This window comes from Phocoena phocoena, chromosome 14, assembly GCF_963924675.1.
Source record: "Phocoena phocoena chromosome 14, mPhoPho1.1, whole genome shotgun sequence".
Taxonomy (NCBI): domain Eukaryota; kingdom Metazoa; phylum Chordata; class Mammalia; order Artiodactyla; family Phocoenidae; genus Phocoena; species Phocoena phocoena.
In genome coordinates this window covers 43,918,163-43,945,231 of record NC_089232.1, presented here as the reverse complement: position 1 = coordinate 43,945,231, position 27,069 = coordinate 43,918,163, and the positions used below count along the sequence as shown (strand labels likewise).

At 35.1% G+C, this 27,069-nt stretch overlaps 1 protein-coding gene across 1 annotated transcript in view; it reads right to left on the bottom strand.

Annotated features, from left to right (window-relative positions):
- PNPT1 (polyribonucleotide nucleotidyltransferase 1) overlaps positions 1–26,855 on the bottom strand; it is a 38,597-nt gene extending 11,742 nt beyond the window's left edge. The window contains exons 1-18 of the mRNA XM_065890748.1: positions 26,695–26,855; positions 22,024–22,084; positions 21,349–21,423; positions 20,529–20,634; positions 19,600–19,649; positions 18,519–18,582; positions 18,369–18,416; positions 17,316–17,429; positions 13,582–13,768; positions 12,651–12,702; positions 12,190–12,247; positions 10,071–10,167; positions 9,516–9,618; positions 5,191–5,261; positions 3,404–3,440; positions 1,446–1,512; positions 1,271–1,360; positions 32–85 (exon numbers count right to left, since the gene is read on the bottom strand). Coding sequence (XP_065746820.1) covers positions 32–85; positions 1,271–1,360; positions 1,446–1,512; positions 3,404–3,440; positions 5,191–5,261; positions 9,516–9,618; positions 10,071–10,167; positions 12,190–12,247; positions 12,651–12,702; positions 13,582–13,768; positions 17,316–17,429; positions 18,369–18,416; positions 18,519–18,582; positions 19,600–19,649; positions 20,529–20,634; positions 21,349–21,423; positions 22,024–22,084; positions 26,695–26,855 — 1,495 coding nt within the window. The remainder of the gene's footprint in view (positions 1–31; positions 86–1,270; positions 1,361–1,445; positions 1,513–3,403; positions 3,441–5,190; positions 5,262–9,515; positions 9,619–10,070; positions 10,168–12,189; positions 12,248–12,650; positions 12,703–13,581; positions 13,769–17,315; positions 17,430–18,368; positions 18,417–18,518; positions 18,583–19,599; positions 19,650–20,528; positions 20,635–21,348; positions 21,424–22,023; positions 22,085–26,694) is intronic.
- Positions 26,856–27,069: the final 214 nt, after the last annotated feature.

Here is a 27,069-nt window from a genome sequence, read left to right as displayed (position 1 = left end):
CTTTGGTAGTTTTGAGTCATAACTCTTTTACCTGCATCCATTAAAGCTAAACTTCCACCACATGCAGATGCCATAGAAGATGATCCTATACAAAGAAAGAAATAAAAATACTTGCTTTAATACTGATTTTTGTTAAATGTAGAATATTGCTACTACTGGTTATTTACAAATACTCATTTATAATTTAAATTTATAATTTAAATATTCAATATTCTTTCCTTCCTTCTTAAAGTATTTAAGGCAACCTTTCCTAAACCACAAACTGCAGAGCTGCACAGTCCAATATGATAGCCATTAGCAACATGTGGCCACTAAATTTAAATTATTTGAAATAAATTCAGTCCCTCAGCTGGACAGCACAGAGAGGGAGAATTTCTGTCACTACAGAAAGTTCTACTGGACAGCAGTGCTAGAGATTCTGATTCTAAGAAACCTACCAGAAAAAACAGCATGCCTCTTCTGTTGCTTCATCAGAAGGCAGTTAAAGATACAGGGCTGTAGCTCTCTCACTGGACCATAAGCTATAGCCTAGTCACACCCAGTAGAGAACAGAAAGTCTCTAGTTTAAATTCTGACCTTTGGTGTTTTTTTAGAAGTATCTATGAACATCTGATCTATGTCTGCTACATGTTTGAGGACCACACGCTCTTTCTGCCTTTAATGATTATATCACCTTTCCTTGATCTGTGGACTGATTTTTAATTTAAATTTGACTTTTTGGGAATTCCCTGGCATTCCAGAGATTAGGACTCTGTGCTGTCTCACTGCCAAGGGCCAGGGATCAATCCCTGGTTGGGGAACTAAAATCCCACAAGCCACACAGCCCTGCCAGAAAAAAAAAAAAAAGAATTTCCTTTGAAGCAAAAAATAAATTTGACCTTTTAGCCCAGTCTCTCTCTATGATATCTACTTATATCTGTGATATATGACAGGTATTCCCTGCTTAATGGCTCACTATATATTTTTCCCTTCCTCTCTCCAAGCTGGCCTTGCTCTCTGGCTTGTTTATAAAAATAAAACAAATAACCCAAACTGGATCTATTGTAAAAGACACATAAAGAGAAATATTTGTTTTATATTATATTGTTTTCAAAAGAGCTCATTAGTGAAGAACAGAGATTCAGATAAGTATATGATTAAACACATTTTTCTCTTGCAGTTGGTTGGGTACTGTAGTAATAAATGTAATGTAACATTATTTATGAAAAGCTAAAACTATAACAGCGAGTCTGTTCTTTTTGACTAGGAAAAATATATTTCAAAACCATACCATTTGACTCTAGTACTTCAGATGTGACTCTTATGGTGAAAGGAAAATCTTTAGGAATAACAGGATACAAAGCTCTCTCAGCAAGCGCACCTAAATCAGAATAGAAAATAATAAGCAAAAAAAATATGCTAAGTCTCTGTAAGAATACCATGTACATATACAGATTTGTACTTACCGTGCCCAAGTTCTCTTCTATTTACACCAGTGACTTTGCCAATTTCATTAGTTGCGTAGGGAGGAAACTTAAAAACAAAAACCACGTACAAATGACATGGAAAGATATCCCATATATATAATAAGTTACAAAACAGTAGAATCTCATTTTTGTTAATAAAAAAAAAAGTACATTTATATACACACAGAAAATGTCTGGACATCTAAAACATATACCAAATTGCTCAAAGTAGCTATTTCTAGTGTTTATGTGACCTGCGGTGGGAAATGGATGGTTATGGGGATTTACACCACAAATTTCTATGTTTAAATTGCTAACAATAGCAAAATACTTTGCTTTTGTAATACAAGAAATGTACGTATTTTTAAAAAATGCACATTGAGGAAACAGATCTTTTTCAATAAGGGTTTTACCTTAGCCAGGGGTTGCAAACCATTTTATTTGATCAATATATCGTCTTAAAAGAATGTGAACTAGTTGCAGTCATTTAAAAAATTGAGAAATTTCCCATAAAATCTGGAATGTTTTTAAAAAGGAGAGATGGAACATGAATCTGATACAGCCTCTGGATCTAGCAGTCAATTTGCAGGAGACAGAAACAGAGAGGAACGTGCTGAACTGCACCATGAGTGCAATCAGCAGCACCCAGACTGTGGGGAGCACTACAGGTCAGATGGCTCTGCGGCCTCAACAGGGAGACTATAAAGAAAAGAATGTGATAGGGGAGAGACCTATAGATTAAAAGACACAAAGAGATACCAAATTTTAAAAAAATGGACCAGACTACACTATAGTTCCTAGGGATGTGCAATAAAAATCCAAGGAAGTGATTACTATAAAACTTAGGAGAGTAGTTATTTTCAGGGGAAGAAGGGTATTAAGACTGGGATGAAAAACATGGAGGAGCTTCTGGGGTGACTGGCAACATTCTATACTGTGACTTGGGTGGTGGTTACAAGGGTGTCTGCCTTATAAAAACCCATTAAGTCATCCTTTGTTTTATATGGTTTTCAGTATCTGTATTTTATGATAAAAAGGTTTTTAAAAAATGGGACAATACAGCAATAACAGCCCATATCTTTCTCCTGCCCCCGCCCTCACCTCTTTCCCTAATAATCAGCTAGAGCTGCATTTTTCACAGGTGCCCTTTTTTAAAGATTGCCATGTGCTCTTCAGCTCTTGACAAAGGATGTGCCTTATCAATTACTATTCCTCTGTGGCTTCTGTAGCATGTTTATATCCAAAACAGGATATTGGGACTTAAAACCTGTGAGAATCTCCAGGTTTATGGATATTTTTTTTACATGAAATGTTCTCTATTAACTATAGCAGATTCAACAAAACTGAGATGTTGGGATTCTGGGCAATCAACAATGGCCACTCAAAAGACCTGCTATGTTACACTAGCCTCCCAGCATGTATGCTTCAACTACTAAAACTGAAGTGCTATATGGTTGTGTTGTATCTGGTCCCTTAGGATTACTTTTGAATAAAGTCAATCCCAAACTCAATTATATGTAATGATTTCATATAAAGTAGTTTAACATTAAATACCTCAGTTCTTTTACTACTAATTAAATGAGTAAAAATATGAACATTTAAATGAACTAAAGGGAGATGGTGATTTGTCAGTTGAGGTATTTGAAAAGCCCCACTTGTCTGAAACACATGTGAACAGTTACAACTCTTTCTTGACCAATACAGTACTCTCTACTATACTTTAACTTTTATGTATGACTCAGACAGAAAGCTGTTGGTTGGAAAGGTACTACCTGTCTCTCTAAATCCCTTCTGTAAGCAATAAAGTAACAGTGATAGACATGATAAAACTAGCATAGTAAAATGTTAATGGTAGAACCTAGGTAGTAGATATACTGATATCTACTGTAAAATTCTTTCAACTTTGCTGTATTCTGGAAATCTTTCATAATAAAATATTGGGGAAAAATTCATCTTACCTCATAGTGAAGCATGAAATTTTTATCTTTTATCCCACTGCAAACAAAAAGCATAATATTAAAAAAAAAATCACACAGATACAGGTTTATTCAATAAACAACTAAAAAAGATGTAAGGGAGATTTAAGAAACAATTGGTTATTAAGGAGAGTTGGTCTGAAATTGAATACCAGAAGAATTAGAAGGATGAATGTCAGAAACAGTATTTTTTTCTGGGGCTTCTGAATGAATCCTACACAGATTTAAGAAAACAATTTTGCTTAAAATAAAGCACTTAGATATCCAGATTTGAATACTAAGACAACAGATGTATTTTAAAGCATTAATACATAGTGAGAATCCTAAATATAAACACATTACTTAAATCTCAGAGTTATGATCTTCCTCCCAGTCAAACATGTGAAATGAAGATCAATAACTGAAATGATATAGCTGAGAGCAATCAGGAGATCTGACAAGCAAAGATTTTTTTCAGGGTTTGAAAAGAGAACTATTATGACTGAATCTAGAATAATGGGGAGAATAAGCATGAGAAGGAACAAAATTTCTGGAAGCAGGAAACCAGATTTATTTTTAACTGAGGAAAAGACAAGCACATACAGGTTCTTGGCACAAACAGTGTCCCCTTTGAGTGGGATTACAAAAGGCACCTCTGGTACAGAGGATTTAGAAAGTCCTGGGCTAGGGCTGAATCTGCACAACCATAAATTACAGCCTTGGGGAAAGAAATTTTAAAACCAGACACCTTCAGAAGACTAAAGGAATCATAGTTTAGGGGCTAGAGAGGAGGCGAGGGATCATTAGCCCAGTACCTGCACTTTATAAGATGAGGAAACCAAAGACCAGCGTGGTTCAGTGATGGGTATGCCCTTATAGACTTAGGACTAGAACACAGAGAGGTATGCTGGCCAAACCCAGTGCACACTCTTATGAAGCTGTGTTGCCTCCTAGAAGGAGTCAAAATGAAGAAGGATAGGGCAACCACGTTTTGGTCTAGATGGGAACTTAAAACACAAAAGTTTAAGAGCTCCCCCACCACAAAGAATTATGATTATGATGAACATACAAGTCTTATACATACAGCTGTTATTTTTATTAGGTACATGAAAAACAATTAGTGATGCTATCCTGAAGATACTGGGGATTATCGTCATCAGTTGGGCAGAAGGAAGAGGGAGGCAGAGTCCTTTGGTCTTCTGAGACCCTTAATAAAGGAAAGGGAAGCAACCCTGTTAGGCACTGAGGAAGATCTGTGGCTGTGAGTTCCAGAACTCTGATGCATAAATGCTGGTGGGGACTGTAATATAGATTCTCATCATTTAAAATTGATCAACGTGATTTTACTGCTGACTTTTTAGAACAGTGGAGGAAAACCAAGTATTTTTTTTTTTAACACAAATTCAAATGTGCTTTGGGATTAGATAAGGTTTTTTCTTTTAACAACTTCCAGATTCTTTTTGGGAAATGGGATTCTTGCTTATTATTTATTTGCTCTGTTGTTTACAATATTCAACAGAAAAACCTATCCATTCAAGATTACCCAGGAAATCTGTCCAGAGGAATGGTTTTAGAGATAATAAACTAAATGTACCCATATTAAAAAGAATTAAATGCTTTACCAAAACTTGTTCTAACAAATGAGTTAGGAGACAAATACAGCACAAAAAACCCCTTGAAATCACTATTATGTAAATAGAAAAATGAAGTACAGAGATACAGGTTTTAAGAATAATAATATACCACATGAATTATATATTGTAACAGCATAACCCAAAAACATAACTTACTTTATAGCTGTTATAATTCGGTCTGATTTAATGCTGGATTCTAATGAATCAAATGTAACAGTACATAGCACCTAAAAAAGAAGAAATAAAATTCCTCAGGCTTACAACTACTGAGCCTGTGCGTCTGGAGCCTGTGCTCCGCAACAAGAGAGGCTATGATAGTGAGAGGCCTGCGCACTGCGATGAAGAGTGGCCCCCGCTTGCCACAACTAGTGAAAGCCCTCGCACAGAAACAAAGACCCAACACAGCAAAAATAAATAAACTCCTACCCCCAACATCTTCTTTTAAAAAAAACCAAAAATTCCTCAGGCTTTAATTTACTAACAACGAAGATGAAAACTAAAAACATTTGAAGAACCCACTTAGCTTTTAAAGAAATAAGTACATTCTATTCAAAGCTTGCCAAAGTACAGTAAACATTTATTCATTCCATAAACATTAGAAATTATATTACTTACACATTATAAATATTATGTGTAAATCTCAATAATCCAGAAGTCTAATATCACATAGACTACATATGTAAAGCACTAGGGAGTGCTGGGGGAGGAGGACAGGAAGAGGAATATTTTAAAACCTGACCCTAAAGGAATCCTCAATAAAGGTTCAGCCAATAAAACTAACTGCTTAAAATTGGGGGGAAAAAAAGTAAGGTTAATCTAAGAAGACTGTAGGGACATAACATAATCCAGAGACTCTACAATGTATCATTCACAACATCCAGGATACAACCTACAAGAAAAAAAACAACAACAGGAAATGGGGCCCATCCTCAAGAGAAAAGAAAATGAATAGAGCCTGACCCTGAGCTGATTCAATGTTGGATTAACAGACAAGGATTTTCAATAGCTATCATAATTATATTCAGAGACATAAAAAAGAACCAATAGAAATTCTAGAACTGAAAAATAAATCATAATGGAAAGAAGATGGCAAGAGTCAGTGAACATGAAGATGGATTAGAAGAAACTGCCCACTCTACAGAACGAGGGAGGGAAAAAAGAACATAGCCTCCAGGACCTGTGGGACAATATCAAAAGGACTAATATATGTACTTGCAACCCCAGAATGAGAGAAAAGAGAGAATAAGATAGAAAAAAAAATTGAAGAAATTACAGCTGAAATTTCTCAAGTTTGATGAAAGATACAAATTTATAGGTTTAAAGCTCAAGAAACTCTTAGTAGGACAAATAAAAGAAAACCACACTTTTCATAGTCATACTGCTGAAACCAAAGACAGAAAATCTTGAAAGCACCCAGTTGAAAACAAAAAATACCATACAGGGAACAATGATTTGAATGAGCCCTGATTTCTCATCAGAAAAAAAATGGAGAACAAAAAACTGTAGACCATTTCTTTAAGTTCTGAAAGAAGAAAGCATCAACCCAGAATCTATATTCTGGCAAAAGATTCTTTGTAAAAAGATAAAGACATTTTCAGATAAATGAAAAATAAGAATTTGTTATCAGAACATCCATAGGACAATACTAAATGAAGTCCTGTCAGATTGAAGCAAAATAATACTAAATGGAAACTTAGATATTCAGGAAGAAATAAAAAAGCATCAGAAATGGTAAATATGTGGGTCAATATAAAAGACTATCTTTTCCCTCTTCTTTAAGTATGTAACTGTTTAAAATAAAAGTTATAATGTTGCCTTGTGGAGTTACAACACATGTAGATGTAACTCATAAGACAACTACAGTATAAAGGATGGAAGGAGGGTCAAATGGACCTAAGTGGTTGCAAACTTTACTCATTTTGTGTGAAGTGAAAAAAATTAACTGTAAACAGACTGTGAAAAGAATGTATACTGTATTCTCTGTAGTAACCAGTGTAAAATAACACAGAGGTATAGCTAAAAAGCAAACAAATTCAAATGGAGATCTAAAAAATATTCAATTAATCTAAAAAGGCAGAAAGAATAGAAAAACAAAACACAGAGGGGCTAAACAAAAATAATAAAATGACAGACTAAACTCAAAAAATTAAATTGAACATTAATGGACTAAACACTCTAGTTAAAAGACATTGTCAGAAGGGCTAACAAGTATACAAAATTTAATAGTTATTTTTTAAAATTTTTATTAAAAGTCATAAAAGAAAACCCAAATCAAAGGAGCAGTAGACTATATTTATTGTAAAGACTGTGATTGAAATTGTAAAAATATCATGTTTTACTCATTCCGTAAATTTAGTGCAAAACCAATCTAAATCGTATTGGATAGAAAGATTTTTTTCAGAACTTGATGTGATACTAAATTTTAAATGAAAGAACAAATGTAACAGAAGAGCTAAGACAATTTGGGGTGGGAAGAGAAGGAAGAATAAAAAGGGATTTGCCCCTCAGATTTTAAAATATATCCCAAAACTATAATAATTAGTCTGACACTGGCCCAGGTTAACTCACAGAACAATGGAAGAGAGTATAGTTCAAACATGTACTTATAAACTTTGAATATGATAAGGTAACATTACAAATCAATGGGAAAAAAATGAACTTTTAGTAAACAGTGTTGCAAAATTGGCTCACTCTGGAGAGTTCTACTTAATACCTTGTATAGGAATAAACTCCAAGATAGATTAATAGTCTAAATTTAATAGCTAAAACTAGAAAGTTAATAGAAGAAGTAGGTGCATAATTTTGTGACTTTGGGGTAAGGGAGGATTTCTTTAAGAAGACCTCAAAAGTAAAGATTTTGGGTTCACTGTAGACATATACAGGCATATCTCATTTTACTGCACTTCACTTTATTGTGTTTAACTTTTTAATTATTTGCAGATAATGCCTTTTTTACAAATTGAAGGTTTGTGGCAACCTTGTGTCAAGCAGGTCTATCAGCACCGTTTTTCCAACAGCATTTGCTCATTTTGTGTCTTTGTGTCACATCGTGATAATTCTCGAAATTTTCAAAACCTCACCAGCAAAAAGATTATGACTTGCTGAAGGTTCAGATGATGGTTAGCATTTTTTAGCAATAAAGTATTTTTAAATTAAGGTTTGTCCATTGTTTTCTTAGATGTAATGTTATTGCCCACTTAATAGACTACAGTATAGTATAAAACATAAATTTTATATGCACTGGGAAATCAAAAAATTTGTGTGATTTGCTTTATTGTGATATTCACTTTATTGCAGTGGTTTGGAACTGAACTTGTAGTCTCTCCAAGGTATGCTTATAGTAGGCTACCACAGCAAAGTTAAAAGACATATGGCAAAGAGGGAGATGATACATACAAATTATGTTTACTGAAAAGGATTAATATTTAAAACACATAAGAACTCAGTGAAAAACAGCAGGAAGGGCTTCCCTGGTGGCGCAGTGGTTGAGAGTCTGCCTGCCGATGCAGGGGACACGGGTTCGTGCCCCAGTCCGGGAAGATCCCACATGCCGCGGAGCGGCTGGGCCCGTGAGCCATGGCTGCTGAGCCTGCGCGTCCGGAGCCTGTGCTCCGCAACGGGAGAGGCCACAACAGTGAGAGGCCCACGTACAGGAAAAAAAAAAAAAAAAAAAAAACCAGCAGGAAAAAGACAGTAAACCATATTAAAGAAAGAAAAAAAAAATTGGTCAAAGGATATGAGCAGATAATTCACAAAAGAGCAAACCTTAACTAGGGCTACCACTCTGCTCAACTCTAGGGACACTATCTTTGTGAAAAGAGTGCCCTGGAGGTATGCAGCCCCCCAGGGTATGGTTTATACAGTTATCATGTTAATTGGCTAGAGATGTTCATTCCTCATCAGGAAACACAAATGACAGCAATGACACACCACTTTGTACCCATTAGATGGGCAAACTTAGTGATTAACATAATTAAAATAAAGCATAATACCATACATGAAACAATGCATACACATATATGTTAAATATAAGGGAATAGGTAAAGGAAAAGAATAGGACTAAGGTTCAGGCTAAATGGAGAAAAAAAGTGAGGGCCTGGCCATAGACCAACAATGCCAATATGTCATAAACTGAGGAGTATGAGTGACTTAATTTTGTGTACTTAAGATTAAAAGAAAAATGTAATAAAAATACCTGATAATTCTAGAAAATGCAAACTAATTTACAGGGACAAAAGCAGATCAGTAGTTGCCTAAGGAAAGGGAGGGGAGCAGGAAGAAGAGACTATAGAGCGGCATGAGGAAACTCTAGGGGACGACTGATATGTTCATTATCTTGACTGTTAAACATTTTTTAAAAATCAAAGTACTCTGAATAGATAATATATTCCATATGCTAAAAACCTACATAATGTACTTCTATTAGAACTAATTAAGCAATCCTGTATTGGCAAATAATAGTAGCTTTTTACATATATTACCTGTGTTTGTCCCCTTTGAAATAATGATGATCCATGAAGAATTTTAAACATATCTACCTCACAACTTATATTCCTAAGTGAAGTCAAATCTCGACCATCACACCTACAGTAATAAAGGAAATAATTAAGAAAAGCGGTGTTGGAAGTCAGAAAAATCACACATTATCTTTTGAATCCTACCAGGAAGTTCTCAACTTGAATTGCATGTCATAACTGCCTGTAGAACTTTAAAAAAATAATATAGATACCTGGGCCCCATCTTAAGTCCCACTGAATCAGAATTTCAAGGGTTGTGACCCATACACTTATATTGTTAAAAAGCTCTGCAGGTAATTCTAACATGCAGTCACAGCTGTGAAGCAATGCTCTATACGAGGCCCACAGAGAGATGAACACATCTACCCAATGCACACACTCTTCAACAGGTATCCATTTATAAAATAAACATTATATAATTCTTTCCTGTTACTTGAAAAAAAAAAGTCTCTTGCTTTGAGCAGGTTGCCACTTTTGAGGAAACCTGCCTTCAATTCCATCAAAAAAGGATATATGTACCTTTTGTATTCATTCAAAATAATACTTCTAAAAACATCCTTTGCAGCAACATTGAAGGATTCTATTATTTCATAGGAATCAACTTCTGGAAATTTTTCTATAGAAGAAAAGACAAACCAAAACAAAGATTTTCACTTTCTGGAAGATAAGATTTCTCTTAAGTTCACAGTATCAAATAAATTAACTATGGAAGTAAGCCAAGGGAGTTGACTGTGAACATTTAGTCCTCAAAGTAGATAAATTAAGTGTTTTTAAGTAGGAGAGACACAAGTATTATACCTCAAATGCACTGTTAATGGGAACTTAGTTTGCTTTCTACCAGAACAATAGTGCTTTGAAATCAGCTTTCTATTACATTGTTATCTGACAAATCTAGCCCACCATATCATGAGAAGGTTTAAGTGATATTTCTAAGAGTAGCCTCCTTAACTGTTTTGCCTTAGGATCTTTTTATCTTGGTCCACAAATAGAGGAATAATTTTTTTTTATATTTTACAAATCCCTACCGACTAGTTTTTAGTTAACATTTATCAAGTTCTTTCATAACCCAGGTAATTTACATGTTTTTTTAAATGCCTTTAATCTTTATAGGAATTTATGAAGTAAATTCTATTACTATTATCCCCATTCTACAGAAGAAAAAAACAGGCCTAAAGAGGAGGAGTAAATTGCCTGAGATCACTCAGGTAGTAACTGACAGCTGTAACCTGAATACAGATTTGTCGGCCTAGGCTTGTGCTTTTAAATGTTCAGCTACTTTATCTTACCAATTGATTTATGCCAAGTTTTAAGCACTGTTCTCTTAAGCAATTGGTTTATTAAATATAACTTTAAAGTAACCAGAACACAAGAAGTGGCCACAGAGAGATATATTAAGAATTGTGTCTTCATCAGGCAAGAATAATTTTAAATATTATATTTTAATATGAATTTTTATGCTTTAACTGAGTTGTACTTGGAGACGAAAATAATTAGTAACAAAACATTTAAAATATTCTATGAACCCAGAGGGTCATGAAGGTATTCTATTATGTATTAAGACAAACACAAAATCACTTTTCTTTTTAAATAAGGCAACAGGTGTTATACAGCTCCTCTCTTTTTTTTTTTTATGATTAGCTCTTTTATTGTAAATTGTTTAAGAAATTATTTCCCAGGTCAAAGTTATAAAGAAATTAACCTGTATTTTGTACTAAATGCTTCAAAGTTTTTTTTTCAAAGTTTTTTTTTTTAATTCAAACAAAGTCACAAAAATTATAATCATCGTCATCAGTTCACTCAGTCCCATGTAATTTTTTTTTCATCTTGATCTTTTGTTAGCACTTTTATGAATTCATCAGTTTTCCATTAAAGTTCTGAAAATGCTTATTCATTCAGTCCAACAACTTCTAATTCTTAATAGGATGAAATATAGTGAGAAAAGACCAAACTTTTTCAATGGCAATTATAGGTAATGGCCTTAATATCAAGGCTAGCAGCAGAATTTTTGTCTTAAAATGAGATACTCAGGTGAGAGAATATTTGTCTGTTAGCAGAAAAATTAACGAGAACTATATGTCATGCCTGGTACACATTCAGTTTGTGATTGATATTAAAACAATCAAATCCTTTGTTTAATAATTTTTAGAGAGCAAGATTCTCTAAAATCTAAATTTTACAATTCCACGTTAATAATAACAACATCAGTTAACACTTACTGAACACTTGCTATGTGCCAGGCGCAGATGTAAATGACTTATTCATTCAATCCCCACAAACCATGTATTATTAGTATTGCAGTTTTACAAATTAAGAACAAGAATTTTAAAGAATATCTTTTAGATTTTCATGACAGGATACAACGATACCCATTTTGGAGTATGAGAGTTTGATCCAGAAAAGGTCAGGAATACCTCACATTCAGCATTTATTGGTGCCCACTCTATGTCAGGTGCAGTTCTTACCCATTTATAGAGGTCAATTTAACAGTAACCTTGGGATGTATCATTATTTTAAGTTTACCAAAGATAAAACTAAGGAGTAATGAGAATAACCAATTTGTTCAAGGTCTCACAACTGAAACTTTAAAATCTATTATTTCCTTTAAATATTTTTTAAACTAAAAAAAAAAAAAAATTACCTTTTAGTTGTTCCTCTGTATCTAATCTAATCTTGTTAACAGCTTCATCTCTGGAAATCTAAAAGAAAGTTGACGTTCAGTTATTATATTTAACATTTCTATTTTTTAAATTATTATACAATTAACACATTGTAATAGTAATCAGATTTCTCTCTCATGGTAACATTCTTTAAAATATTGAAACTGGTTATTGATTTGTAGGGAATATTACCTGTTTAATTCATTTAAATATATTTCCACACTTCCCTAAAAGTTTTCCCTAAAACTTCCTTCCCAACAAAAGGAGAATGGAGAAGCAAACAGCTAGGCTTTTATTTAGCTTTCTGTTTATAGAGATTTTTCATAAAAATAGGACAAATATTCATAAACAAAACTGTGTAAGCTATGACAAAAAAGAATTCCCAGAACAATTATATAAACAAAATTCAGGTATACCTACTTTATCATTCAGGTATACCTACTTTATCATGTTCATGATCTGTAAAAACTGCGTAGAGTTTTTCCATGGCGAGTCTATTTTAAGCACAAAATAAATGTCAGCATATTTGGAAACACTAGGCAGTGTCTATTATAAACAAAACTGAAATATTTAATAATAAGCTAAAATATTTAACATTTCATAAAGAATTAAAAATATGTATTTATTGCTCTATAACACTGCTAATCTGTTTACTATTTATAATATGATACAAAACACAAATTTCTTTCTCCTCACATCTTAAGGGAATCACACACATGCCCCCCCTTCTTCATTGTTCAATTAATTTCACCTTAGATTTTTCTCTTTCTCTCTGCTCAGTCTCTCTCATATGACCAGTTGTTTTTTCCTGTTCTACGTGCTTTGGCTGTTATTGCAGGCAACGCTTTTGTTGGGGACAGTGTATATAACTCTTTAATCTCTGAGTAATGGCTGTGAGACTCATACTAATGGAAATATTAACTTTTTCAATTTATTTCAAGTAAAGTGAAATAATTTTCTGGTCATTCATTCATAATTTACTGAGTGCTTATGTGCAGGCACTATTATAAGGACTGGGCATATAGTGGTGATTGTATTTCTTTTCAAGAACCTCAGTAGTTTCCTTAGATATTCAAATATCTTATGCTTTATATACTCTTTTTCCTTGACACAGAGAGATATGAGGATGATCTGAATCTTCACCAGTAAACTCACTCTCCCCTTTCCTTTGAGAGTCAAACTTAGGCCCTTCAAGAGGGATGTGGGTTTATCCTTTTTAAAGCATTAGACTGGTGTTTATGGCAATGACTCTTAAAATAGAAGGGTGCTATTTAAGAAGTAATGCATGGACAATGCTTCCGTGAGAAGTTTTTTCTGAGAGGAAATTAAATCTGGTGACACTTTCATATTTTCTTTTGTACAGATGTTCTTACTTATGAGCGTGCTTCACAATCTCTGGCAAAGGAACGAATAACTTCTGAGGTGTCCTCTTGGTAACACCAATTTCTTTTACCAACTGCTGGATGCCCTGAATTATTTGTTGTGTATATTTTACTCCCACTTTGATAGCATGGCAAAAGTCCTGCTGTAAAATATTCTCTGCAGAGGCTTCCAACATGACTAAAAAAAAAAAGAAAGAACAAAAAGGACTACCATTGAAACTTTTACCAATATAGCATTTTCAAATACCATGACATGACATAAATACTACAGATGAATTTTATTAATCCTTTTTGATTTCTTTCCTCAGAATCAACATAATTCCAAAATATAAACAGTAGTAAATGAATAAAGAAACCTTGATATTTGAAGTTAGGTTTATATTCTTCATAAATTTAATGAGAGATTTCTCATAAAAAATGAAATGGAAAATAAACTACGCACACAATTTTTTTATAACAGCTTTATAAGATGTAATTCAAATACCATAAAATTCCATCTTTTAAATGTGTACAATTGCATCTTTTTTTAAAATGTATTTTAAATGAAATTTTATAATATCAGCACAATAGGTGGCCAATAAATGTTTCCTGTTTAACAATATTTGATGTGACTTCCCACTTAATTTGGTCATTGTCACATTGTCTAATTCTTGCACAGGTAGGGAAATCTTTGTAGTGATACTGTTTCAAGTAAGCCAACTAGAGAACCCTAGCTACTACCATAAAAAGGTTGTTTTTATAGTTCTGTAACAGTAAAACTCCTGTGTAAAGCAGGGAATCTCCAAAGTAAGGCTTCTAGCATGGTACCTAGCTAAAATCTACTATTCAGCTTTGGTTTTGGTTTCTACAAGGCTGAATAGACTCCTGCCAACTTGTGTGCCACTTCTGGCATTCCTCAACTTGTCCAAAGTCAAAGATCATGTAATACATAGTCGCCATCATAACTAATATGTTTAACCACATAATGTTGTCATTAAGATTTATTATTGCCTAAAAAGTCACTTCTAAGGCTTCTAGGCATAATGGAGAATGAAAAAAAATCTACTTATATGCTTCATATGTTGGAATTCCATCAGTCAATTGAAGCAGACCTGTGAAAGTGTAACAAAAGATATAACACTTGTGTCATTGGTGTCCTGGAAAGAGAGGAGAAAGATGGCAGGGCTGAAAAGTACTGGGAAAAAAAAATAGCTGAAACTCCCCAAATTTGGCGGAGACATAAACCTGCATATTCAAGAAGCTGAATAAACCCTACATAGGATGACCCAAAGAAAGACACATCATAATTAATATTACTCAGCCTTTGTTTTCACCAATTAAATTTCAAAGCAATTCATTTTTCTTTTTTCTTATTGTTTTATTTTTTGGCTGCATTGGGTCTTCCTTGCTGTGCATGGGTTTTTCTCTAGTTGCAGCGAGAGGGGGCTACTCTTCGTTGTGGCTTCTCTTGTTGCGGAGCATGGGCTCTAGGCATGCGGGCTTCAGTAGTTGTGGCTAGCGAGGTCTAGAGCACAGGCTCAGTAATTGTGGCGCATGGGCTTAGCTGCTCTGTGGCATGTGGGAACTTCCAGGACCAGGTCTCAAACCCATGTCCCCTGCATCGGCAGGCGGACTCTCAACCACTGTGCCACCAGGGAAGCCCTAAATATTTTAATAATGAAATGGTAGCAATTATTTTTTTGTATTTTTGTATCCCATAAATTCCATGATGATGATATTTGACTTGGACCCAATATTAACTTTAACACATGAACATGGGGTCAAATGTGTATTTGGTATACCTTGACAAAAGTACAGAGTACTGGCTGAAAATAGTGATGCGGAAGTCATAAAATGGATGCTGGTAACTTCTGAAACCAGTCTCCTTACAGGTTGGTTCTGAATCACGTTCAGCCTCCTTATAATTACTCAAGACTACCCTGTGATGGTTTAAGCAGTTTCTGGTTTCATTCTTCCATCTAGAGAGGAACGGTTGAGAACAGCCAGCTGGAAGGCTGTCTATCAGGTTTCTGTGGCATGCCACAGATACAGTAAAGATCCTTAGTTCATTCCTCCAATATCTATTTAAAATTAGAGGGGTTCAAATTCTAAGGCAGATAGAAGCTATATGACCATTTAGAAGCAAGTTTATTTTGTGTCTTAATGGTAATAGCAGGTATTGACTGTTTGCTTACTAGGTACTAGGTACTATGCTGGGTACTTTACAAACCTTAATTCTAATCATAAAGGCCCTATAAAGAAGCCAAATCGATTTACTAATTGGAATTAAATGAACATTGTAACTTTCAGTAAAAAAAATTTCAGATGGAGACCAAGTGAACTTCAAATAGTAAACCAATACTCTGCTCAAGGCCCTTTTTGAGATGCTCAAATATGATGTAGGGGTCATTCGTTATTCAGAGCCTCCCCATATCTTTGGAATCCTCTCTATATTTCAATAGTTCCCCACCTTCTCAAGGTAGAATCCAAAAACCATTTCCTTGCCTCCCTTGTAGTCATGGATGCAGATGTGTCACACTTCTGTCCAATAAGATGTAAGTGGAAACTGCTATGTGGGGACTTCTGGGAAAGTTCTTTAAAAGGGAGGCTGACTTACTCACAGGGCACACTCCTTTTTCTATTCCCCTTTTTCTTTTTTCTTCCTCCTGCCTGTAAGTTAGAAAAGTTGGCCAGAGCTCTGGTAGCCTGTTCATAAGTATGAAGATGTGGGCCACACCCTGAGGATAGCAGAGTAGAAAGCTAAAAAGAATCTAGATTTCTTAAGACATTATGGAGCTGCTGTAACTGTCCTGGACTTATTACCTCTGAATTTTTGTTACTTGGGAGAAAAATAAGTTCCTATCTTGTTTAAGCCTTGTTATTTAGTTTAACCACACAATCCCTAACTAACATGTAGACAATACACAACTCCTGTTTCATGTGTTTTGTCTATCATATATATTGATAATACCTAATTCTAACTTATTACTAACACTCCAAAAGAAGAAGCTGGAAATGAGGTGTTTCACACATTAATTGTACAGAAAAAGAACTAAAAGTTTAATAGTTTACATTTCATCAAAATGTTCCCACAGAAGATCCATTGTCAAAAAGTTCCAGACATCACATGTCACATAGCAGAATAAACTGCTAAGAGACCTTAATTAATTTGTCCATGGTTAACTGTGGCAGATGCTGGGTTTCAAACCAAGGTCATTTGGACTGTTAAAGCCCATTCTTCTTCAACAGAACCAGCCCCTGATTTTCATTCATGCAATTATGACATTTTAGTTAGAAGGAGTGAAGGTGGCCCACGGTCAGAGCATTTCTTCTACTTTATTACTAGTTTTCCACCTACTGGAAATATGATACCTCTTTCTCAGAGGACAATAAACAGACTTAGAATGACTGCATTAGCCAAATTAACATATTTAAATGAATGAAACAATTAATTTACTACCATAGTTGGAACTTCAAATTTTAGACTAGCTTATCTGTCTAAAAATAATTACTAGAATTACCTTGATAATGACTTTTGTATATTTCAATTAGAGTGGTATAACAGTCTATAATTTTAGGTATTATCTGATATGAAGCAAGAGCGCTACCAAAATAGGGCAGCAATAAAACAAAAATCTTTATGGCTAATTAACAAAGCACACATACAAAAAAAGTTTAAATGCATATTTAAGAAGCCAGAACTTTTAAGTAAAATCCAGAATAAATCTACCACTTAAACTACTTACCAATCTGACTTTTAGGTGCTCCAGTAACCACTAAATTTAAAGTACTGGAAGACATTTCTTTTCGTGTTGGGTTAACAACACATTCTCCATCAATCATTCCTATTCGTACTGCCCCTAAAACATATTAAAATATTGGCAACTGTTTAATAAAAACTCAGTTTTCAAGACATCCTAGTGACAGCTTCAATCCCTATCTTCAATTGTGACCACAGTAAAATCCATATTTCTATCATGGTATTTAAGGCCCACAGATTATACTACCTCACCCTACCTCTGGCCTTACTCAGTTGCTCAAGTACACCATTTCTTCTACATCTCTGTGATTATGCTCATGTTCTTCTCCTGGTCTAGAATGTACTTTCTTTAAGGCAAGTGCTTACAATCTGATCCTACTAAGGTTCAGCTTAAATGTCAATAACTCTGAGGAGCTCTCCTTGACAGCCTGACCTCACAAGACTAAACCCATCCTTCTCTATCATTTTCTTAGCACTCTGACTATACTTTTATAATATTGTTTATAAATATCAATAATTATTTGTCTATTTCACTTATGCTGAAACCAAGAACTGTCTCATTCATCTTGTACTGCTGATGCCTAGTCTGCCTTAGTTCCTTTGGTGCTTAGCTCAGTATCTGGCATTTAGGACAGTCAATAATTATTTACTTGATGAATCATTTGTATATTGCATGATTACAACTTATAAGAGCTGTAAATTACAAACATGTTTGTATTATCCTGAAAGAGTATGTACTCTGACAATTTCCCAGTTCAAAATAAGAGAAAGTCCTCTAACAGAAGAGACAACAAAGAAGTCACAGTATCTAAAAACAAAATAATCTTTAACACCATAACATACTGCTATAAGAAACAAAACCCAAAGCAAAGATAAAAATATCTCAAAATGCTGAAAGGACTCTTCTTAGAATGTCATTTAATTCAACTCCCTAAGAAATAATAATTCAGAGCCAATAAATTTATGCCCTTGCTATAGCATGCTTACTCTTATTTCTTGAAACAAATATAATGTTTCTTATTTTCAAAACCTAACTTACCAATAGGTCCATTCCAAGGAATATCTGATAATGAGAGGGCTACAGAAGCTTTAAGGAAAAAGGAAAAAAAATAGGAGCTGAAATAAAAATATTTCATCGCTTAAATAAAAAAACAACAGTAATAATTTGAATCTTTATTTTTATACTTACCACCATTAATTGCTAGGACATCAGGTTCATTAACACCATCTACTGCTAACAGATTACAAAGGATCTGGTGCAAGGGAAAAAATTCAAAGCACTTAAAAAAAAAATCTGCTTGATTTGGGAGGATTATCATTTCGATTAACATCTTGTCCTAAAATATAGGAGCACTATATGGTTAAAAGTAGGGCCTTTGTAGTCAAACCCCTTAATTCTGGTTATCATTTAACTACATGCTTGACCATTGACAAATTACTTAAATTAAGCCTCAAAAAGTTTCCTTATCTTTAAAAGGGAAAAATAACAGCATCTTCCTGAACAGTTCTTAGGAAAATTATAGGAAATATTGTGCGTAAAGCATTTATAATACTGAGCATGTTGAAAGTATTCAGTAAATGTTAGCTATGTTAGTAAATGTTACATAAAAATATTGTCTTCTGTTTGCTAAGCATAGACAAATAAATTACACTGTAATAATATGCCTATGTCATGTACTTAGGAAAATAACTTCTTGAGGCAGTGACATCCTTGCAAAGGGATATTTGCAAGGCATATTTATTTTTCTCAAATACATAAAATAGTTACTTAATTAAAGTATATGGGTCATTATTTTGAAAGAAAGTAATATTCACAAAGTATTAAAATATAAGAAAGTAGAGGTTTAGAGGACCCAGTGATAAAAATAGGTAATAAAGATTAGTTGTGTCAACTGTCCTAGTCTGTTACTAATATGACCTTCAAGGCCCAGCCTGAACTGTCCCCACCCACCTCAATCACTCTAACCTTTCTTCAGATTTACCAACTTCTTTCCTGCCTTCGGGCTTCTGTGCTTCCCATTCCATCTTCCTACACTCCTACATTGGCTAATTCCTACTCGTAAATCAGGTATCAGCTCAAATTGACACCAAATAAATGTTAGCTTTAAAAAATTATTGTTTTTAAAAAAACTTAATGTAAAATGTAACAGGATAACCAAAAATTCTTATTTTGTACTGTTTATAATGTTTAGCCTAGGAAGTATTAAATAGAGATTCAGTAAGTCATTTTTGATTGACCTGGAAACAAATAAACCTAAAACAGAACCTACCTGTGTATCATAAAAGTAGCCTGCCGGAAAGAGAGGTCTAATTGAACGATCTGCCAAAAGCAAAAAAAGAAAAGACATTAAATAGTTACTGACAGAAGTTGCTTCACAGTTTAAAACTTTTCCCTCATTAAACAAGCTAAAAAATAATATAACTAGCCATTCAATAAAACAAAACAATAATAACAAAAACAAAACCCTTGGACTAATTTACTGACAGGGTCATAGATAAATGTTAATATACATAATGCCCTAAAGATGAAAAACTAGCAGGGCAAGAGCACCCAAGTGTAAAATTGAGGAGCAGCTTTTCATTCTGGTTCCACAGGCATCAGAATTCATTGCTTATTTGTTATTTATTTATATAAGCAGAGGAAAGAGACTTAACCAACAGTAGACCAAAAGAAAATCCTTCCTTGGTTTTCTGTGTCTGATGAATGCATATAAATATAAAGTAGAAATTTTGGGTAGAAGAGCTATAGACTACAAATGATCCTCAATATTTAAGGATGTCGAAGATTTGACAGGTTATAAACATATTTCAGTAGTCGATGAATATAATGCTTTCAGGAATTACCATGTTGAACATAAAAATGGAAAATACTCAGGATAGGTTCAACAGAGTAGAGGCGTGGGCCACAGAATTTACGTGATTAATAGAGATTCATTCATTTAGTCAACGAATATTTATTGAATGCCTATTTTGTGCTGGGCAGTATGCCAGGTATAGGGGATTCAGTATTAAACAAACAAAAAGTTTTTTCTCTCATGGAGCCCACATGTGAGTGAGGGGATACAGAAAGTAAATAATCTTAGGCAGTGTTAGTGTAGTGAAAGAAAATTTAAGAGATACTGTAGAATACGGATGGAAGAAAAGAGATACTAACACAGGCTTATCAGAGAGGGTTAATGCCTCTATCTTAATATCTTACCTATTACTCGACTTGTAAGAATTTCTTTATCAGAAGATCCAATCTCTCTTCTAAGATAGTTTGTGGGAATTCTACCTGCTGCAGCAGCCTTCTGTCTATAGTCAACCTGAAGCAGCAATGAAAATGCAGTTCATTCAACTGCTTTTTGTAGTAGCAAACTATTCCCCAAGAATTTCTATATAGGTACAATTCTCCTGAGGTTGCAACAGCATATTCCAGACTACAAGTGGAGAACATTTTGATTACTTTTAGTGTTTTGTATCTCTTAGGGAAAGGAGAGCTGATAGAAATGTTTCAGCAAATGGATTTTTAAAAAGCCTTCCACTTAGATGACTGTGTAGCGTTCCTACTTCCCACAGTAGCTTATCCTGGTCAAGTTCAACATTGCCTTTTTTGTATTACCTCTCTTAGATATAACTGCATTCCCCTTTTCATAATAAAAGAAGCCATAAAATACTAATGAGCTCTTTAGTCTTCACCAAACATATACTTGCAGACTCATACTAAAGGGAAATTTATGAAAGCAATGAATTCATTGCTTATTAAACATCAAAGTACTTGTGCACTTCCACTGTTTTTGTCAACTTAATGAACTTGGACCTTGTAAATTATGCTTACCACTAATATGAGAATTGGTTATGAAGCAATCATTTTAAATTCTTTTAATGACTCAGTATCAAACAATTAAGGAAAATCCTTTATTGTGCAAAGTTTACACTTTGTACTCACTAGACACTGGACGAAAATACTACAAATTCTATATTTATGCTATAAATATATATATTTATGCTACAGTTCAGAAAAATCAGCAAATACTTACCACCAAAGGCATGAACTGGGAAGGTGAAGGTTTTGTTTTACTGACCGCTGTGACCATCACTGCAGTGTCACCTGACTTAGTTAAACATAAACAACAACACTGGTAAATTTTTTTAAAATCAGATATTAACATATAAGCAGTGAATGACTGAATCCTCCCTCAGTTAAATGAAGGGAAAAGAAATGTTATTCCATGACACAATGACTATGAAAATAATTATTCACAAGTAGTCCGATCTTAATCCCTTCTGCATGATCATGATCTGTATTAGAATAGTCACTAAGTTTTTCAAAAGCAACAGAACTAAAGGGAAAAGGCTCACTGATAGCGTAGTCACATCCAATCAATTTTCCACTTCTTATTAGGAAATTTAGCCTATAAAAAATTTCCCAAGTATTACTATTGAAGAAACCTGTAAAATTACTTTCTCTAGAAAAGCATTACAGAGTTTACAAGAATAAAACAGAACCCCAAGTTGTGGAGAGATCTTAAAGTTCATTTAATATACCTAGTCTTCTGACTCCCTGGTTGTCTGGAATGGTTCTGACACTAGAAATGGTCTGAATTAATTTCCAATACCAAAATTCTAAGAAGTTACATGATGTTGTAAAGATATTCAGTACCAGTCTTGATAACCATTTTTAAGATGAAAATTTAACAACTTGGACTTTTTACCTGTACTATAGCAGAGCCATCTGCAAATCTGGCCAGTTTTCCAGAGGATATTTCTAATTTTCTGTTTAAAATAAAAATTCAATACAAAAGGACTTAGGTCATCAGTACAATTCCCAGCTTAGTATAAAGCAATTAAAGATTCTAATAGAAGAACTAAAGGTTACCAAGCCCCACAGGCCCCCAACCAGCAAAAAACAAACTAAAAAGGGATAGAGTTCACTATCATTATTGAAGATACAGGGGAATTTAAGAGCTGCTTTAGGAAAAACATAGAAACCAAGGCACAGGATAATCTGAATGACACAGTATTTCTGGGGTGCAAAAGCTTTCTTCTTCTTTTTTTTTAAAAATAATTTTTAGTGGAGTATAGTTGCTTTACAATGTTGTGTTAGTTTCTGCTGTACAGCAAAGCAAATAATTTATATGTATACATATATCCCCAGAAGCTGTCTTCTTAAGTGTTTTTCCCATTTACCACCTTAGTCTCTTTTGTTTTACCACCCTTGCCTTGTTGATTAAAGTAGCCTTTTACCACACAAACTAGATCATTTCTCTCCTTAAATCCTTTAAAATTTCCCTCATTGCTTTCCAAATATAAACTCCAAGATTGACTGCAGACACCTTCATTTTCTACAATGGTGCCAAGATAAAGTCAATGGGGGAAAGAAACAGTCTTTTCAACCAATGGTGCTGGGACAATTGGATATCCATATGCAAAAAATTAATACAGTTGGACCCTTTCCTCGTATTATAAATAAAAATTAACTCAAAATGGATTATTGACTTAAATGTAAAAGTTAAAACTATAAAACTCTAAGGAAAAAAACACAGGAATAAGTCTTCATAAATTTGGGTTAGACAACGTCTTCTTATAGATGACATCAAAAGCCCAACAAAAGGAAAAGAATAGATAAATCTGACGTCATCAAAATGAAAAACTTTCATGCTTCAAAGAATATTATCAAGAAAGTGAAAGAAAACCTACAGAATAGGAGAAATTATTTTGAAATCATATACCTGATAAGGGACTTGTATCTAGAATATGTAAAGAATTCTTACTACTTAATAAAAAGAAACCCAGTTTTAAAAACTGGCAAAGGATTTGAACAGATGTCTTTTCAAGGAAGATCAACAAATGGCCAACAAATAATGAAAATATGCTCACCATCATTAGCCACTAAGGAAATGCAAATCAAAACCACAATGAGAAAAACAAAACAAAACAAAACAAAAAAAACCACAATGAGATACTGTTCACATCTATTAGGATGTTATGTATTGATGACGATGTGGAGAAATTGGAACTCTCATACACTGCTGATTGAAATGTAAAATGGTGTATCTGCTTTGGGAAATAATCTGGCAATTCCACAAAAGGTTAACAAAGAAGTACTATATGACCCAGCAATTCTACTCCTGTATATATCCAAGAGAAATGAAAACATATGTCCATGTAAAAATCTGCACATGAACCTTCACAGCAGCATTATTAATAACAGCTCCCCAATGGAAACAACCCAGATGTCTGCCAACTGACAAACGAGTGTATCAAGGAAGAGAGTACGGATACTGACAAGGCTGAGCCAAGGAGTGGACTATCCCCACCCTGGCTAAGAATAAGCCCTCCCAATTGTATCAAAAACCAGGAGAGAAGTGGAGCCAGGGAAGCACTGTTAAAAGCTTCTAAAGCTAATATACAGCATGGGTTTGAACTGCAAGGGTCCACTTATACATGGATTTTTTTTTAGTAAACACAGTCTTCGGTTGGTTGAATCATCTGATGCAGAACTATGAATAGGGAGGCCTGACTATGGGACTTGAGCATTCTTGGATCTTGGTACCCACGGTGGGTCCTGGAACCAATTCCACACAGATACTGAGGGATGACTGTATTTACAATGGGGACTGAATGAGTTGGTGAGAGAAAAACAAACAAGCAAACAAACAAACCAGCTCTGCAGTACCCCCAATGTTCTCAAACCCATGTTTGATTTATAGTCAAATACCAAATCCTCCTACTTTCTTTGTTCCCTCTCTTGAGTCTAGCCAGTGTCTCCTTTAGGGATCCTAGACCACCCACCAGATAGTCCTATGGTCCTGCCTTGGTGATTGCCCTAATTTAAACTGTTTTTTCCCCAGGTGTGTGCAATTTATAGTATGTAAAGAACCAGGTGGTTACTTTCCTGGTTACTTGTGGCTACTTGTCTCATGATCTCAGTTGGTGCTAACTGACCTATGTAATTTTTTCTGTTAATGCACTTTTAGTTGTTTTTGGTGCAAATCTGTTATTAGTTTTGTATTTCATGGTTGATTTTACCTCTTATCAATTTACTTGCCAAACATTTTAATGTACAAAATACCTTCAAATATTAATACATAATAGATTGCTAACACATCAGTGGCAAGTGGCACTGGGTGGCTATGGAACTGTATGGGAAGGAGATTTTTGAGCTTTTTAAATGTTGAACCATGTGAGTGAATACCTAATCAAAAAATACTTTTGAAAAAAATAAATAATAAAAAGGATAAGATGAGCAGGGAGATCCTATTGGTGGGCAGAAGAGTGGGAGGAGGCAGCTTAGGAAGATAGAAGGGAAAAGAGGAGCCATCTGCCACAGGAAGTAGAACTCCAGGGAGAGAGATATGCTTAAAGAACATTTTTAGAAACACTTGCAAAATGGTATGGAATGTAACCACCTTACTCCAACTTCCACCAAGAAAAATTCAGTAGTATTGATACAAAACTCACCCCACCCCCACCCCTGCAAACAAAACAAAACAAAACATCCACCTTTAAGATTTGGCCTTGCTTTGTTGCTAACTCACATTTCATCTTTTCACTCCATCCACAGTAAGTTATTTGTAGTTACTCAACGCACTCTCTCACTTCTCTGCAATTGCGCTTGCCACTTTCTCTGCTACCTTCTCCTTGCCTTTCAGGATTCACCTTGAACAGTAAGCTTTAGGGTGTGATAAACATCCCTCTGTGCTCCTTCAGCACCCTGTTCATACCTAATACCTTTCCCACACTGATTTTCTCAGCACTGAACCTCTGTTTATCTTACTTCCTCATCAGACAATCTCTGGTGCCTTGTAACTCAATATCGTAGATGCTCAAAAATAACTTGTTGAAATGAAAATTAAAGTTACCCCAAAGGTTACTGTAAGTATTAAATACATTTACCACAGTAGTATACAACCTCCTAGGGCACTGTAAAGAATACATATAACAAGTATAAAGTATGTGGTACATAGTAATCACCCAAAAAAGTTTGCTGCAAACAACAAACTTATGACAAAGAAAATAATTGATTTACCCAGCAGGTATGATATTTATGAATCTCATTGTTACAACACACAACACAGGTTTAAAAAGAGGTTACAAAAGAGGTCCAGGTTGACTAATAAATGAAAGATTCAAAGTAGATTATTCATGAAAAATTTGGAGGGCAGAGGCTAATCTTGTTGCTCTGAATCCCTCATGCCTAACAAATAGGAAATGTCTGTTGAGTAAAATGTTCTGGGGCATTTCTTCAGAGAAGAATAAATGTTCAGTCCTTGAAGAATGGAAGAGATATCTTTTCCCTCAAAAAATCAAAATCAAGGAATGCCAGAGGTGGAAAGACCTTAGAGATCATCTAGCCTAGAGGTCAGCAAACTACAGCATGTTTCTTTACAGCCTTTCACCTAAGACTGTTTCTTACATTTTTAGACGGTTTATAAACACACATGAATATGTGATACAGTATTCAGCCCACAAAGCCTAAAATATTTCCTATCTAGCCTCTTACAGAAAAAGTTTGCTGAATCTTTATCTAATTCAGTCTCTTCATTTGCGGGGCAGAGAGGGAGGGCTGGGGGGGCCGAAAGTGGTGAACTAACTTGTTTAAAGATCATTCAGTAACTTAGGGAGGAAGTCTTGGATTCAAAGCCAGATTTTCTGGCTTTTGTATGAACTAGGATCAAAGTTTTTTTAAAAGTACATGTGAAAGGTGTAGATATATAAAGTAAGCATTAGCAGTTTTATTTATTCTAAAAATGAATCCGGTAGTTTTTAAAAAGTGATTTTCGACATGAATTCTGGCAGACAGACCCCTAAAGAGAGTAACGGTTTGAAAAGTTCAAAATCCACCTAGCCTCATAGTACTAGCTTTGGTTGACTCTGAGCAAGCTACCTAACCTTCTCTGAGCCTCTGTTGTTTTAATACATTTACTACAGGCTTAAACATGAGAGTATCATATAACCGGCGTTCAATAAACTGACCTTGTCCTTCCCTTTCTACCCAGGGTCATACAGGCCAAGCTTTTTAGGCAGTAAACTGATTGGATGACGTAAGCATCAATGATCAACGCATTATCTTTTCATTTCATAGCCCAGGAGTCCCCGAAAATAAAGGGAACGGAAAACAGGTGGGCAGCTGGGGAAAAGAAGCCCGGAGTGGGGCAGAAGGGAGGAACAAGAAGCAAAGGGCACGAGGCTGAGACAGCACGAGAAGGAGGGTGCCAAGAGACAGACTCAAAATCCGGAAAGGGAAATTTGGAGTTTAGGTTTGGGATAAAGAGGGGGAAAGAGACCTGGGGCGTCGGATTCTTACTCTAGGAGGTGAATGTACTCGGGCTGGCCTGTCATGATGCCTTGTGAAAGAACAGAGAACGCACACCGTTCCTTACCTGCTGCCTAAGTCCACGGCCACGGTTCGCGACCCCGCGCCACCCCATAGTGCTCGCACCTGCAGCTGGGTGAGTGTCCAACCCCGCCCTGGCAGACGGAGGGGACCATGGCCCAGTGGCCGGAGCCAGACGCACGAGCAGCAAGGTCTGCAGGCCGCCATGACACCCGGCAAGCGCTCAGCCCGGGCCGCGCCCTGATTGGCTTGCTCAGCAGGTAGTGGGCAGAGCCTAATGCAGTTTCGTTTCCGCGGTGCAGTGGGGAACGCCGGGGAAGCGGATACCGGGCCGCTTTCTACGAAACCTAGAGAGGGCCAAACCTATCTGAACGCGATTGTGACTTAACCAGTCCTTCTTTCCGTATTAGCCAATGAACAA